The following is a 16,756-nucleotide window of genomic DNA, read 5'->3' as shown; positions in this document are numbered from 1 at the left end:
TTTTTCTTTGAAGTTTCAACCCTAGTTCTTTTTTCTTGTTTTGGTCTAACTTTTTCTCTCATCCTTAATTAAAGTACAATCCGTAACTGGTCCAAAAAAAAAAAAAGTACAATCGTTAAAAACAGGAGCAGAATGAGCTAGCTTAAGCCCAAATGTAACAAATACTAGTCTGGCTTTAGCATTCGGGAAAAAGAATCACTGATGACAATAACCGATTGTTTCAAGGATATATAAAGAACACGCATAATTAATTCACTTGTGTGCTTAATACATGTCAATGCCCAACGAATTAATCCTTGTCCTTCCCAATTGAGAGATACTGTAAGGCTACAACAGAAATCAAATTATTAATTGTTAATTCATTAATAATATTAAACAATTAATAATAATTTTACTCCTTTAGAACCCAATTGTGTCATCTGGGTAAAAAAGGGGGATAAAAGATCAGCATCATTTGCAAATCATCCACACAATTAGTTTACTCATTTGGGGCCTGATGACAACTATTCATTAAGCCTAGTTTATAGACTCTCTCAATTTTGGAGTTCATGTATGGTTTATTGATCTATAGAGCTTGTTTGTTTATTAAGCAGAAGTGCTTACCAAAGATGACATTACAAATTTACAAGTAACACCCAACTATAATTCCAAATTTCCAATCTCTAACACCTTTTCCTGTTATTGCTTGAAGCCTTCCAGTTTTTCCAGGATTGCATTGCTTCGGACAGAACTTTGGGAAATCTGTTATGCCGTGTTGCACCTTGCACAATACTTTCAGCAATCCATTAACACAATCATGGACTATCCAACAACATAGTTTCAAATGCATCTTGTACCATCCCGGTCGGTTGAATAATTTCAAAATGTATCTTGTTCGCTCCATAGCTGGTACGGGAATAGGCACTTGCTTCGTTTTAGTATGAAATTCGCCACATTCGTGATTAGATCAAAATGCTTATTGAAAGACAAGTCCACCAATTATGGCAGTTCAGCTAGAACCAATTTTAGTAGCAATCACCTCCTTAGTCTATCTTTTGAAGCTTTGCTTGATTCATTAACAAGTGCTGCATAAGAAGCATAATCTGTGACAAGTCCTTTCTCACAACTGAATATGTTAAAATCATCAGAGCTTCCGTGCTTGCTGTGACCGTCAAGTAAAGTGTTAAATGTAATGTCATCAGGAACCACCCCTAAATTACGCATTGCATCCAATAGCATTTCCGCATTTTTCATCTGACCCTGTTTGCACAGTCCATTCAATAAGACATTATATGTGACAACTCCTGGTATATGTTCATCACTTTGCATCTCCTTCAACAACTTGAATCCCATCTTAACATCACCCTTCTTACAAAAGCAATCAATGATCATACCATATGTCGGATCATCCGGTTTGAAACCAGCATTTAACATCTCCCTCAACATTTTCTCAGCATCATGAGCTCTTCCATCTCTGCAAAGCCCTGATATGAGTGCGGTAAAAGCTACCTGATCAAGTTCAATCCCACCTTCAATCATTCTCTCCTTGATCTCCAATGCAGATTCCATGTCCCCATCCTTGCAATATCCATCTATTAGCGTTGTGAACGTGATTTTGTCTGGTTTTAAACCTCTCTCGCTCATCTCATCCACAAGCTTCCTAGCTTCCTTCAAATCGCGGATTCTGCAAAGGCCATTGATCAGCGCATTGTACGTGATCAAGTCCGGCCTAATGCCCTGATTGATCATTACCTGAAAATTCTTCAAGGCCAGATCAATTTTCCCATATTTGCATTGCCCATCAATCAAAGTGGTAAAAGTAACACCATTGGGGACCAACCCTTTCTTGCACATTTCAGCAAACAAAATCCCTGCATCATCAACTCTACTATCCTTACACAATCCATTGATCAAAGTGCTGAAAGTGAACACGTCCGGAGAAATCCCTTCCTCTTCCATAACACCCTTCAACCTAAAACCCTCCTCCACGCACCCCACCTTACAGTACCCGCCAATCAAAGTGTTGAAACTCACAACACTGGGACGCAAACCCCTCTTTGGAATTTCATCAAACACCTTGTTAGCACTTCCAACATCACCAATTTTACAAAACCCATGCATCAAAACATTAAAATTATAAACTTTCGCGGGATACCCACAATCCAAAACTTCCCAAAAAAGCTTCCAACAAGACCCAATCGGTTCCACCTTCACCATTCTATCAAGAAGATACCCACAAGCACGAAACGGAACCCCGAAACCATTCTCCTTAACCAACCGCAAACACGTTACAGCGTCATAAACGAACCCAGAATCAACGTAAGCAGATACCAAAACATCAAACACAAGATGGGCATTATCATTTCTGTGATTGGAGTAATGGGGTGCAGGGATAATCCTCATAGCTTGGACCACAGAAGAGAATACTTGGGGTGCAGAGTTTGTACCCTTCCGTGAAACGAGGAGGTAAAGGAGGGAGTGAGCTTGAGGGAGAAGATGGTGATAGGAGAGAGAGAGTGCCATGGAAGAATAAGTGAGGAGGGTGTGGCGGAAGGGAGGGTGGTGGGAAGGAAGGAAGTGGAAGAAGGAGAGGAGAGAGAGTGGGTGGAGGGAGAAAGGGTTGAGTGCGATGAGATCAATGACGTGGCGGGGAGTGAGGGAAGGGAGGAGACGGTTGAGGGTGCGGGAGGAGGAGAGCGGCTTCGATTTGGTGGCGGCAGCGGCGATGAGTTCGGAGATTTTGATGAGTATGTCGTGATGGGGAGGATGTGGAGGCGGTGGGGTGTACCATGATCGAGAGGAAGAGGAGAAGGGAAGGATGGTTCTGAAGATGTGATAGTAAGGAGCGGAGAATGGAGCAAGTTTCAGTTTCAGGCTGCTGCTGCTTCTTTCCATTCTCTTCTTCCCAACACATTTTACTTCAAAACCAGATTTATACGTTACTCTCTTGGTTCTATCCTGCTCACTATGAGGTAATTCTTTTTGTTTTTGTTTTTTTATGGTATATTATATGCTTTGGAGTAATGTTCAAATTGGTTTTGACAAATTTTATATAATATGACAAAAAAATGTTAAAGGCTATCGCCTTTTATTAAGATTAACTAATATTTTTAGTCAATATTTTTTTTATAATATTAAAATTGAGTTTAGAATTTTTTATTTAAAAATTAATATTTAAAATTAAAATATTAGATAAATATTAATAAAAAATAATAAATTTTATTGATTATATAATTTTGTGTTATTTTAATTTTACAAAAGATACAAAAAAAAAGTTTTGCTAAATAAATAAATTGGCCATTCTATTGTTTTTAATCAAAATTTTAATATAAGTATAGAACAAATAAATTTTTAATAAATTTTACAATTTTGCTAAGTAACTAACTAGTACCGGTCAACGTAAGTAAATTTTTTAAATTTAAAAAAACATGCGTGGTCGCGTCCTCCCCCAAAAAGAAACATCTTATAATTTAGGAATGAAACCTTCAGTAACTCACATAAAAAAAATATACATTTATTAAAAAAAATATTCGAAATCCTGTAAAAAAAATCCATTTAATAAAAAAAAAACATTAAAAAAAACGGTCATGGATTCTTTACTCCCACTTTTGTGTGGGAGTATGATTAACCTACAGTAAAATAATTACAAAATGTACTCCGTTTTTTTTTTTGAAAAATTTACTAATTAGATTTTGACCCCTCAAATTATTGGTTTTTAATTTTGACCCCTTTCCCTTCTTTGGTACGAGAAACTGAGAGATTACTGATTTTTGGAGAGCATCAACCAGGTTGAAGCCTTTCTCTCCTTCCCTAACTCTGCTCTCACTCTCCACCCTCCTTAGAGTTCTTGAAAAACCCTAATTTTGCCATCCCCGTTCTTTTTTTTATTTCAGATTCAGGGGCATTTCAGAGAAGAGAAGCAGTTAGGGTTTTCAGACAACTGCAATCCCTGCCATTCTCATACCCTTCCTCTGCTGCAAATTTCCGCGACCTACTTCCGCCGACGCGCCACGCCTCCGCCGCCGACGCACCCTGCCTCCGCCTCGCCCCGCTTCCGCCTCGCCCTGCTTCGGCCGCCGCGCCACGCCTCCCACGCTCAATAAGACAAAAGGTTTCTGCGGCCCTAAATCGCTCATCTGGTTCATCAGGTATACATCTTGATTTCATATTCCGAATCTTAAATGTGTTGTATATTAGGTATGTTTTCAACAATTTGTTAATATAAGAGATTTATTTTACTGTTTATAGACGGTTCAATACCCGGTGGAACATGCTGAGAAGTTTGAGAAATTTGGCATTTCGCCTTCCAAAGGTGTTCTTTTCTTTGGCCCTCCGGGCTGCGGCAAAACCCTGTTTACAAAAGCAATTGCAAATGAATTCCAGGCCAACTTCATAAGTGTCAGGGACCTGCATTGCTTCTGCAGTTGGCCTGGCATTCCAAAATTCACACGGTCCAAAATTCATAAATGGACCGAGTCATTTGTTGTCCTGGGAAAAAAGAAGTCTCAGCTAAAAAGGGTTGAAGGATCTTAGAAATGGTATTGCTTTGTTAATTAATGGTTGGAGATCATAGAAATGATCTGAAAAAACCAACAAAAAATTTCAAACAGTCCAAAATTAAAGCATGGACTAAGTTTTTTGTTGAAAGGGAAAAAGAAAGATCATAGCCAGTCAATTGGATGGGAGATCATACATTGCTTTTTTTAGTAAAATGGGTTGGATGGTCATACAAATTAGAAATTGTGCTCACAGTGGTTTACCTTAATCGGAATTTCTCCTTTTACTCTAAATCTAAATACATTGGCTTTAATTAGATATCATTATTGTTTGCAGGTACACTACTTAAATCTACTTAGAGTTTTTTTATAAGTTTATTATTATTATTATCTAATCAAGCTTTCTCATCATTTGCCTCCTGTGATGGGTGACAGATATCTGAGGTTGTCAATACTCAATCCCATGAAAGATCTGATAGATATTTGTCGGTTGCACAAAATTGGGGCAATTGGTAAATTTTAAATTGCTTTTGTTACTATATTACCCTATTTGGCTGCATGTCATTGTTTTCATGTCTTATCCCTAAAAAAATGCTAGTCATTCCCCATTTGACAAGATGTTGATGTCTTTCCTGTTCAGTTCCTATGCTGATACTGAATTTTTGTTTATTATCCCTTTTTCTGGTTCACGTGTTCTAGTAATTGGTTAGTGAAAGCTGTTAATGCTATCTTATAATTGAAATTTCTTTGGTTTGTGAAAGTTGTCCTAAATTTCCCCATATTCTAACCACATTGAATTTGTTGGTCAATCAAATGGAATAGTTTCGACAGCTTTCTCTTCCATGAGTGTTTTAAATTTTGATATTATTACTTTTATCCCAGTTTAGACTTTAGTGTAAGATGTGAGTGTGTGTGTGTGCGTGCGTGCATGTTTTATTCTTTAATACCTTCTAAATGATGAATATTATTTTTCAAAATTTGTACTGATTTTTCATCTGTTCAAGTAATTCGTTTGTGGTTTCTTTGTCCAAGGTTAGGTCTGGTTAAGTTTGTAATGGGAATGGGTATTTTTCGTTACAGGAAGAAGAAAGTAATATATGACTATTTAAAATTGTCAGACTCTTAATTCCATTTTCGAAAAAGTTTTTTTCTTTGATATATTTTAAGTCTCTTCTGCCTTATGAGTTTTCCATATTAGAAGAAATAGTGGGAGAAGAAAAACTGGTAAGAAAAAACAAATGAAGAATGGGTTATTTAACTGTAAATTTTTATAGTTATGTTTTCTGTGCTCCTATGAATGCACTTCATGCTCAATTTTATATTGGCAGCAGGGTCATTTTTATTGTTATATTTTAATCTCTCTTGTCTATTCTCTCATTTCTGGATTTTTTTTTCTTGTAATGTTTCATGTATTCAGTCTTAATTAGAGCTTGATCATTATTTGTATCCCGGATAAAGGTGATGAATCAGGGCCAATCATACTTCATCTGGATTCTTTGAGTCTTCACTCTAGCAGATCACTATTTGATAACATCAAAAGGTTAGGATGAAGTAGCACTTGATTTATTGTATACCATATATGTGATATATCTAGTTCATTTCTGCTCTGGTTATTAATTCTTAAACATATCACAGCTTCCATATCTTGTGACTTCAATACCATCCTATGTTACAAGTAGGTGATTTTCTTATGTTCTTGTAATTTGTAAGCATATATGTAGATTAATGTAAAATTGACCTCACCATTGTTTTATATTATTCATTCAACTTGGCCCAGTATTCTTAAAATGTATAGTTACAAACAAGCTATCTAAATCCATACGTATGCTTATAGAGAAAATCATGTGTCACAAAATGGTCCTCTGGCCTTCTATCTTAATGACATGATACAAGTTTGAAAACTTAAAACATATGCAGATTTTACAGTTTGAATGAAAGGATTGAAATAATGAATAGTTATTAATTATTATAAGGCTTGTACTGTTGTTGTATTTAATGGTGCCACTGAACATGGTTTGTCCAAAATAGTTGTCATGTTGTTCCAAGTCATTAGCAATTAAGAACCCTAAGATTCCAAACACAATACTTTTAATGAATAAATTTCCTCACATCCATGTTCTATGGATTTGAGTACCCCTCTCTCTTGTAAATTTGCCACCACTCTATACAAATTGCCAAAACCACTTCTGTGTGCTGATGCAGCAGCTGGCACAGGAAAGTGCCTTTCACAATATATAAAGAGAAAATTAAACACCTCATTAATCAACTCAAAGAAAGCAGTGTGTTTAAAATAAGGTCATTTCAGCAGGAATGGCATATGCATATCTAATCTTGCGAACAATCTGTTTCTATGGATTGAGGTGGCAGCCAAGCAAACTTTGCGGGGTTCTCAAAGGGGAAACGATGTGTTCTTCAGTGGCCGCGAGCAGCGGAAATTTTGTGACATGGGATCAGAAATATAGATAGATTATAGATAGAGGATATATACTCTTTAATATTTTGTTGTCCTTTGCACCCACCGCATGCATAGCTGGCATTGCCAATTGTTCTTGTCTTTCTGTTTTTACTCTTATAGTTTCACCATTAGATTTTGGATTCACGCTTCTTCATTTCCCCTTAATACAATAAATGAAACTCGTGTCCAATTCCATGATTCCTAAGATTGACACTATTGGATTGATTTCAATTTTAAAAGATTGTGATTTGTGATGGCTGGTACTCGGTGTTTGGAAATTTATTTACAAACTTAAGTTTCATTTTGAATTGTGTATTGGTGTTTAGGAAGTTATGGGTAAGGAATTTTCTCATGAAGGGATTAATAGCGAGCATACATCATATGATCAGTATGAGCAGGAGGAAGAAAAACATGAGGAAGTTGACGTGGATTATATGGATGAGGACGACACAAATGTGGAACCAATGTTCGATTATCACGGCTTCGATGAAGGGTATAACATTGACTCACTCGAAGACATTGGGATGATTGAATTTTGGAACATCAGGGATGAAGATGTATGTCATTTTCACTTTTCTGATGTCGACATTGCATTTGAGTTCTACAATAGATATGCAAGGACAAGAGGCTTTAGTGCTCGGAAGAACAGGACTAGGAAGAGTCGTGCGGGCGCACTTAAGTTGAAGAATTTTGTATGTCATCGTGAAGGATTTAGACCGCCAAATAATTACGGCATCGGAAACCTTAAGAGAAAACCTACACCCGAGACAAGGTGTGGCTGCAGTGCAATGATGGAGATTCGTGTAGATGCACCTAGTGGTCGTTGGTTTATTTCTTATTTTTCTGATGAACACAATCATCCGCTTCTGGATTCTCGGTTGACTGGATTGCTCCCTGGGCATAGATTCATGTCCGAGGCTGATATTGGCCACATGGTTAACATGAAAAAGGGTGGGATTAGTGTTGGGCAGATATATCGGGCATTAGCAAATCAGGCAGGTGGCTACGAGTATCTCTCTTTCACGCAAAGGGACATGTACAATAAAATAGCAAAGCAGAGGCGCCAATTACCCGATGATGCATATGCATCTTTGAAGTATCTAGAAGATCAAGAAACAAATGACCCTTCTCTATATTTTAATCATCACATGGATGCCGATGGTACTTTGCGCAATTTATTCTGGTGCGATGGTCTCAGCAGGGCCGACTACTCATTATTTGGCGATGTGCTGGCGTTTGATGCTACCTATAAGAGGAATAAATATATGTGTCCACTGGTGGTATTTTCTGGTGTCAATCATCACAATCAAACAATTATCTTTGCTGCTGCTTTAATTTGCGATGAGAAAAAAGACACATACAGGTGGTTGCTACAACAACTGAAGGTAGCAATGAATGGGAAAGCACCTGTTTCGGTGATCACGGATGGTGATCTATCAATGAAGTTCGCCATTGAGAAAGAGTTTCCTAATGCACATCATAGATTATGTGCATGGCATCTGATTCGCAACGTAACAAGTAACATTGGCAAGCCCCAGTTTACATCCATGTTTAGAAAGTGTATGCTAGGCGACTATGAAATTGATGTATTTCGTCAAAAGTGGTTTGAAATGGTTGAGAGATTTGGTGTCAAAAACAAGAATTGGGTCCTAGATATGTATAAAAAGAGACATTCATGGGCAACTGCACATATAAGAGGGAAGTTTTTGGCTGGTTTTCGGACTACTTCTCGGTGCGAGGGATTAAACTCGATCATTGCAAAGTATGTCAACTCAAGGTACAATCTGGTTGAGTTCATTCAACACTTTAATCGTTGTGTCGGCCATATAAGGTGGAAAGAGGTCCAGGCTGACCTCGCCTCTGTGAATGGGAGACCCATTATGCAAACCTGTTTTCAACAGTTAGAGAGGAGTGCTGCCAATGTTTACACCCTATCAATATTTCATATGTTCCAACCAATCCTTGTATGGGCTGCATCAATGAAGGTAATAAATATGAGGCAAACTGGCTCTTATGTGATTTACTCTGTCGGTTTGGAGCAAACGCCAAATGAGATGTGGCGTGTATTCTGTTGTGACATTGAGATGGAATTCAATTGTTCATGTATGAGAATGGAATCATTTGGCATACCTTGTGAACACATAGTTTGCGTCTTGGTGCATGAAGATATAGAGGAGTTGCCAAGGTCATTAGTCTTGCCTCGGTGGACCAAGACTGCCAAAGTGGGTTTGCAAAATGCGGTCGGGCTTCATTGGGATTCTTTGATGCTAAGTCAGTACGGTTGTTTGATGGATTGGTTTAGACAACTAGCCAACTTTGCTTGCCGAGATAACGAGAGATTTATCTTTACACGGGAAATGGCTATGAATTTGTTGAAACAATTTAAGGAGGAAGATGCTGCACAAAAAGGGGGGTCAATGATGCAGATAGTGTAAGAGATGGTGTGCAAGTGGATGCTTTTGGAGCTGGGCTCGCAACCAATGATCTCGGACATAGCATGCCAAGGGACCTAAGAAAATGTAGGACAAAAGGGGGGCTTCACAGTCCAATAAAAGAAAACATCGATGTGGACATTGTGGCATGGAGGGCCACAATCGAACAACTTGTCGTGTTCGTCGTGGCATCTCACAGTCAGAAGGCCTTGGAAATGACACATTTGATAATGACTCGGATGACCACATGAACATTGATGATGACTCATTGGTAAGTATCTTTACCAATGAGGTATGACAAAGTTTTATTTGCTGCTTATTAGCTAGTACTAATGATATTATATTGCTGATATTATAGGTATATGATGAGAGTGCTTCCTACAGTAGCAATGAGGTGCTGTAATAAGGTATGGTTAATGCTTTAATTTTCTGGTATCCTCTAATTTTTAGTTGATTTGGGATTGGTGTAATTTTTAATTTATTTCTGTTATATTTAATCTTATTCGAATTCAGCTTTTGCGATGGTTGATGTTGTTCGTGTTTATAACTAAAGGTTGAGGTTCGTACTCTTGTTATGGCATCATAGAAATGAAAAAAGAAAAAGGTATCTTGGTTGATATATGTGGAGATCATATCCCCGATGATCTGTCAAAATAAATGGAACTTGATTTTGATTTGCTTTCTAGTGTGTGTATATATATGTGCAACAATGTTAACCGATTCTTTGCCTTCTGGCTAAGGTACATGGGGTACTTTTTGCTGTTACTGGTTTTCTTTGAATTTTAGATTGAGTAGCTGAAATGATGTTTTCTTGGATCAAAACTTTATCATCTTGTAAGCAGATTACTTAAAAGTAACAGGCGTTGGGTGGTTTGCTGTTGGATTTTGTGTTTTCTAGTAAATGATGACTTAAAAGTAACTGTTGTTTCTGTTGATCCAAGGTGAACCATATGCTTGAAGGAAACTATATGCTTTTACTATTTCTAGGCTAGGATGTTTTCATCTCTGATGATATGATTTTCACTTTACACTTCTGCGCTTGTCATAGTATTGTTTAATCTATAATGCTTGTCAATTATCTAAGTTGAGACTTGTTTCTACATTCTTATTCTCATTTGTTATTTTCTTTGCTCTGAGCAGAACAGGAGTACAGGGGAGCTCAGCTTCTTAACTTCTTTGATGAATTCTGCAGGTTCAATGGGTAAGCCAATATGTCATTTTGGAAATTTTCTTTATAGTTTGTTTTTGTTTGCAAATTAATGTTTATGTTTATATATGTTGCAGTTAGAGTATTCACAAGCCTCCAAGAAAATGCACCAAATTCATTTCAATATTTATGTTTTTGGTGGTCTTTTAATTTAACTCTTTAGCAGTACTGCATTCGTATCTTAATTATGTATTTGTGACTGTTTCCTTAATTCTTTTGAAGTTGTAATGGGTTCCGCAATTGGTGTTGCTACAAATTTCACACTCCTAAGCCAGATATTATTCTACCAAAAGCCAAGGGTCACTGAGAAAAAGAAGAAAACGAAATAGAAGAACTATACAAAGTCATGTATACTGCTACTTCCGAGTTCCTCGTGTTCATCTTTCAACAGGTGCTACATCCTTGAAGCCATATTCAAAATTTTTTCACTGTTGAATTGACCCTTTTGAACATTTACCTTTTTTCAACTGCTGATTCTTAAGGTAGCCAACTTAGAATGGGTAACTGGGGGACTTGAATGGGTAATTTCGGAGAGTGATGTAATATTTTTTTTGGGTATTTTAATTGATTTCATGTAATCTTTTGTTTTGGTATTAACTTAATGCAATTTTAACATTTCAAAAAGTTTTTATAAGGTATTGTATAATTAGGATCAAACAAGTGGACAACACTGATATAACTTTAAAATAATAGTTCATATAATATAATATTATATGAAATATACATCTAAGCAGCATTAAAGACCCAGAACCCTAAAATTTTAAACATGGATATTGCAAGGCATTCATGAAAGATAAAAACACAAATCACCAACTACCAGCTCAGCTGGCTGTCAACCAAAAACCTTTGATTATTAATTTTCTTCTCAATGAGTAAACTCCTGTCTTTGATAAATAAATTAAAAAAAAAACTGAACCAAACACTGGTGTCACTGGCTAGTATAGGTTTGCATTTTTTTAAAAGTTTAATTATTTTTTTAGCTACATTGTTAATTAAGATTTACGCTCCCTTTGTAAATCTATGTCAAAAAATGAAATTATGTTTATTCCATAGATTAATAAATTATAATCTAAAGTATTTAGTTTCTCAAAAATATATGTAATGTCAGTTTAATTCTCGAAAAATTTGTAATATCAACTCAATCCATCAAATATTATAAGTAACATCACCCTAATTTCCAAACATATTTATGGCATGAAATCAGTTCATAAAAAATGTGACACCTCTAATCTATTTGACCATTTTTTTATGACATCAAATAACTTTAAAAACAATTTTTTATTCTTTACACTAAACAAAATAGAGTTAACCACCAGAAACAAATTCTAAAAAGAAATTTTAAAATGATAAATAACCTTTGTCAAAAATAGTCTAATCATAAATAAATTTGAAAAATGTTGTTTCATAACATTTATTTATGAATTATACCACTTTTTTATTTTTCGGACTTGTTGAATTATACCGAATTTTTTCTTTTTTATATTGTATTATTAGGTGTGAAATTCTTTATAATAAACCAAACTATATGTTAAACATTGCTACTTTCATTTATAAAATAATATTTGTTGTTACAAATTGTCAGTGATGTTTTTGCTTTTTATAATTAATTTTTTTATTATAAAACGTCAATGATGTTTTGTGCTACTATCACAACCATATAAAACACTAAAATAATCAAATATTTTTATATTTCACATTAAAAAAGTTAAGAAAAATTATTGTAAAGGATCGTTAGAAAGATTTAATTATTAAAAAAGACATTTAATATTAAAATTATTAAAAAGGACTAAATCTCTTTATAATATTTAAGAAGAAGAACTAAATTTTTTTATAAAAGACAAATATATCTTTAATTATTTTTTATTTACTTTTTATAATTTTTATATTAACAAAATAAAATTATAGTAATTTTTATTATTTATTTATTTATTTTTTTACTTTTCCAATCTTTTGTCTTTTTTTTTCATTGGGTAAAAATTACAAAAATAAAAAATAAATAAAAATAAATAAATAATTAATAAAAATTAATAAAATTTTAAGAGAAATAAAATTTATCAAGATAAAGATTATAAAAGTTAAATAAAAAAATAATTAAAAATATATTTATTTCCTTATAAAAAGATTTAGTTCTTCTTGCATTATAAGTACAACCGCGCACTTGAAAGCAATCGCATCATTCTCTTAATACACAATCAAGTACCAGTGTTGCGATGCAACTCATTAAAGTGTTATCAACTTTGATAAGAGAAATTTATCTAATAGTTTTATTATTCTCAAATCCTATAACAAGGGCATCAGCCCAATGAATTTGGTGCATGTCTAAAGGTGCTTTCAATAAAATTAACGCTGGGAGATAAATATAAAAAAGAAAAAAAATAGCTAAAGCATTCCAATTTTTTTTTATAAGTTCTTAACAAGAGAAGGAAAAGGTAGTACACAATAAGAGTAATAAAAAATATCTAATAAATAAATTCGTCTATTTTAGTAAGTCTAAGAAGAAGACATAAATAATTCTTTTCAATTTAAATAAAGATGTTATGGGTGTATCATAAGCCACCATAACTGAAACCTCTCGTTAACATCTGACCGTATCTTATTTCAATCTTCGGTGACGAAATCCAATGCTAAATACATTCTACTCCTTTCCTCATGCAGCTGTAATTTATTTTACCAAACGTTAACACATGTATTAGTGTAATTAAAGAGGGAAATTGTCTATGTTAAAAGTTACCTTTGGAGGGACCACAGGAGTGAATTCCTGTTGCAAATTCATCCACTGCATAACCCATACAGCTGAATCATTGCTGTGTGAAAACGTATCATGCAGAACAACATAAGGAAGTCAAAAACAGTATATATATAATATTAAATTAAATAACCAATAATTTGAATAATTACCTATTTGAGCACCTAGGAATACCTATTGTCTTCCTAAAGGTAGTTCCAAGGAAGGCGATGTCGGCCACAGCGGCCGCCACAACATCGAGCATCAATGGTAGGTATTTTTTAAAATGTAATGGTACATATGCACGTTATTTCATTATTCTTGTCTGCCTATTTTTTTCTAAATTTTGATGCAGCTTCTCAAAATGTTTTTTTTTTCTATTTTTCTAGTGCTTTTATTTTTATTATTAGAAATTTGCCAAACACATTAAAAAATAAAAAAAAAATTTAAAAATCTTTTTTTATTAAAATAATGACGCCCAAACAAGCACTTAGTCCTTTTAATTTTAAGAGATAGATAAATCCAAATATATAAGTTTATAAATTAAGGAAGTTTTCATTGAAAAGATAAAAATTTAAGTTTCCAATATATTTATTTTGTATTCAACTAATGAAAATATTTAAAACATTTGAAGAGAAAGGGAATTTAAGGAACTTGGAGGACTTTGGAGGTTATGAAAAGAATATAAGCAGTGGATGACGAGCAAGAAGACATTATTAGAAAAAGAGGCAAGCAAAACAAAAGGAAAAAGTATGAAGGAGTCATCCTAAAAATCGAAATAAGGTGTGTAATACAGTATTTAAATGCGAGGGGTTTAGAGGGTGTCAAAAAGTTGAAAATGGTGAAAAATTTTATGAGAAAAGATAAGGTAAATATGTTAGGATTGATAGAAACGAAGAAACAGGTGGTGAGTAAGTTTGATGTAGTGCAAATTTAGGAAAATGATGTGAGTTGAGAATTTATGGGATCGGATGGTGCTTCTAGGATTTATTGCTGGTGTGGGACGACATGATGTTTAAGTCGAGTAATTATTATAAAAGGGAGAGATGGTTGTGTGTGAAAATGGTGTTGACAAATAATAATTTGAGTAAAGTATCGTTTTTGTCCCCAACGTTTGGGGTAAATCCTAATTGTGTCCCCAACGTTTGGGGTAAATCCAACAGAAAACTTCCACAAATAATAGTTCGATGTTGGATCCTACTGTAGTTGTGCATTCTTCGGAAAGTACAAAAACTAGTGATCTTACTGGTATCATGCCAATTCAACCCAAGAAGTTATTCCACTTGGATATTACTCGTGAAGCTACAACTTCACCTAATGGACAACCACATGTTAGAGTAGGAGCTGTACTGCCAAAGGTAACCCTAATTTTTTTCTTCTTTCGTTTATTTTTGACAAAGTTTTCTTTATTTTTTATTGTTACCTTGAAACTATTTTTTTTATGAGCAGTGGTGGACACTTATTGCATTTGAGCCTACTGCTTCGATGATGTTAACCGATTCTCAAGCCGCTATTGCAGCCTATATTTTTTCGGAAACGTTAGATCCGTACGTGTGGTTAATGATTATGTGTATAATGTAATGGTGTAGAAATTCTATGATTCTCCCAACTAATCACTTTATGATTTTGGCAGTTCTGAAGAGTTGGTAATCTCAGATGAAAAAGGTTATAGAAGTACATTTAGATGTCTTGTGCCGGAGAGATGTGTCAAATCACGAGTAAATATAGAGGTCAATGCATGTTATACAATTTCTTGTAATTATATTTTTAAGCCTATATTTACATATAAACATGTTTTACATATAATTTTAATATATTGTAGGTTATAAATCTGGTGGCACTTATGATGACACGTGTATTTCGACGTAGGAATGAAGATCCAATTTGCTGGTTCATGCCTGAACATTTTGCAGTAAAGTTATCCCTATAATATCTTTAAATTATTAGTTAATTTTTTCTGTCTAATAGATTGAGTGGATATACTAATTTATAAGGAAGTTCTTTTTTCTAGACTAAACCATGCTATGTACTCACACGAGTAAAGTGTATAATTAAATTATCAATTCAAAAATAGTTGTTAAATTGAAGACATATTTTCATTTAACAATTTTTTTATATGCAGCGATATGCTTTAAGCGACAAATACACACCGGCTGAGGTTATCTTTGATTTCCTTGGAGCATATATTTCACTCAAAATTAGCCACGTCGCTAGGGTACAAGTGACTAATTTGTTTCCCATTAATATGCCTAAAATTTTTTTTAGTGTTTATAATGGTTTAAGGTTTATCGCAGGTTTTTATCCCTATCTGTGAGGAACTACATTGGTATTTGGTCATTGTCGACTTTACGAGTCGTCGTCTAATCATATTGGATTCACTGCCTTGTGTCGAAAAACATCAGCAACGCAAAAGGAACGCAATTAAAGTGGTAATTATTTGTTCTAAACCAGTACTCAATCATCTAGAATCACTTAACAAATTAAATAACCATTTGTTGTAACTAGTACTCTTAGTCAATTTAAATCAATTACAATTCACTCTTCTTCTTTTTTTTTTGTCATGAATTCACTCTTGTACAGGCAACTTATTTAGAAGTGATGTTAGATGATCATATTTTTGATGATGATAAGTTTAAAGTTGTAGATTGCTCCACTTTTTGGCCTATGACACCTTTTGGCCTACCCACTCAAAAAAATAGATCGTAAGTCTAATATTATATATATTTTTTTTAAATATCATAAATCGTTCAATAGATTATATCTTATATGTATATAATAACTATTTGTTGACTGCTTTTTATCATAGGAATGATAGCGGAGTTTGGGTGACCAGTTGGATGAGAGAATGTACTTTACAAGATGACATCAATATTCAGGTCATATTTATAAGAAAGTATTTTTAAAATAATTTTTCCAACAAACTTCTAATTAGAATTATATCGTTGGTGCTCTAAGCAGATTAACGACTCCACACGAATGAGACTTGCCGTGGATCTGGTTTTAGAGGAGTACAACGATTTGTGTCTCGTAATACAAGAAAATGCTTGGCAATAAAGACATTTTTGGGAATGAGGAATTATCTTTTTAGATATTTTTAATATTTTCTTGAAAGACAAAATACTAAGCTATGTTTCACAAGTTATTTACACTAATTTATCCTTCTATGTTTTACAATTCTATATTACTAGTTTCCTTTACATTATCGGTTACAAAATATTAAATATTCACTCAACCACTATATATTTATATATTAATTGATAATTATTTTTATATATATTAATTTATACAATTTTTTTACTAAATAATTGATTACGAGTATACCTTGGCTTGATTTAAAACAAAATGGAAATTCAAATCGCCAAGACTTGATGGTAGACATGCTAAACAATTATTGATATTTTATAAATTTAATTGTGGTAAAGTCAGATTATATCTTGGGAGAATAAATAAGAATGTTCACGT

The 16,756-nt window shown here is 34.0% G+C and overlaps 2 protein-coding genes and 2 long non-coding RNA genes across 4 annotated transcripts; 3 read left to right on the top strand and 1 right to left on the bottom strand.

Moving 5' to 3' along the window:
* Positions 1-520: 520 nt before the first annotated feature.
* On the bottom strand, positions 521-2,942 carry LOC112766550 (uncharacterized). The gene has a single exon (XM_025812438.3). The coding sequence runs from the start codon at positions 2,872-2,874 to the stop codon at positions 1,015-1,017; it is 1,860 nt and encodes a 619-aa protein (XP_025668223.1). The 5' UTR covers positions 2,875-2,942; the 3' UTR covers positions 521-1,014.
* A 783-nt stretch (positions 2,943-3,725) lies between these two features.
* LOC114925624 (uncharacterized) lies at positions 3,726-4,719 on the top strand. The gene is made up of 3 exons (XR_011875766.1): positions 3,726-3,767; positions 3,873-4,127; positions 4,228-4,719. It is a non-coding gene; the product is annotated as an uncharacterized lncRNA (long non-coding RNA).
* A 2,543-nt stretch (positions 4,720-7,262) lies between these two features.
* Positions 7,263-9,365, top strand: LOC112762900 (protein FAR1-RELATED SEQUENCE 5). Its single transcript, XM_072221716.1, has one exon. It carries the CDS (start codon positions 7,263-7,265, stop codon positions 9,363-9,365), a length of 2,103 nt encoding a protein of 700 aa, XP_072077817.1.
* A 508-nt stretch (positions 9,366-9,873) lies between these two features.
* On the top strand, positions 9,874-10,683 carry LOC114925727 (uncharacterized). The gene is made up of 3 exons (XR_011875013.1): positions 9,874-9,921; positions 10,503-10,563; positions 10,647-10,683. It is a non-coding gene; the product is annotated as an uncharacterized lncRNA (long non-coding RNA).
* The last annotated feature ends 6,073 nt before the right edge of the window (positions 10,684-16,756 follow it).

This window comes from Arachis hypogaea, chromosome 17 (genome assembly GCF_003086295.3).
Source record: "Arachis hypogaea cultivar Tifrunner chromosome 17, arahy.Tifrunner.gnm2.J5K5, whole genome shotgun sequence".
Taxonomy (NCBI): domain Eukaryota; kingdom Viridiplantae; phylum Streptophyta; class Magnoliopsida; order Fabales; family Fabaceae; genus Arachis; species Arachis hypogaea.
The sequence above is the reverse complement of the archived record's forward strand: the minus strand, read 5'-3'. Positions and strand labels throughout refer to the sequence as shown.

Coding starts and splice junctions, on each gene's coding strand:
- LOC112766550 (XM_025812438.3), bottom strand. CDS start 2,874: ATGGAAAGAAGCAGCAGCAGCCTGAAACTGAAACTTGCTCCATTCTCC.
- LOC112762900 (XM_072221716.1), top strand. CDS start 7,263: ATGGGTAAGGAATTTTCTCATGAAGGGATTAATAGCGAGCATACATCA.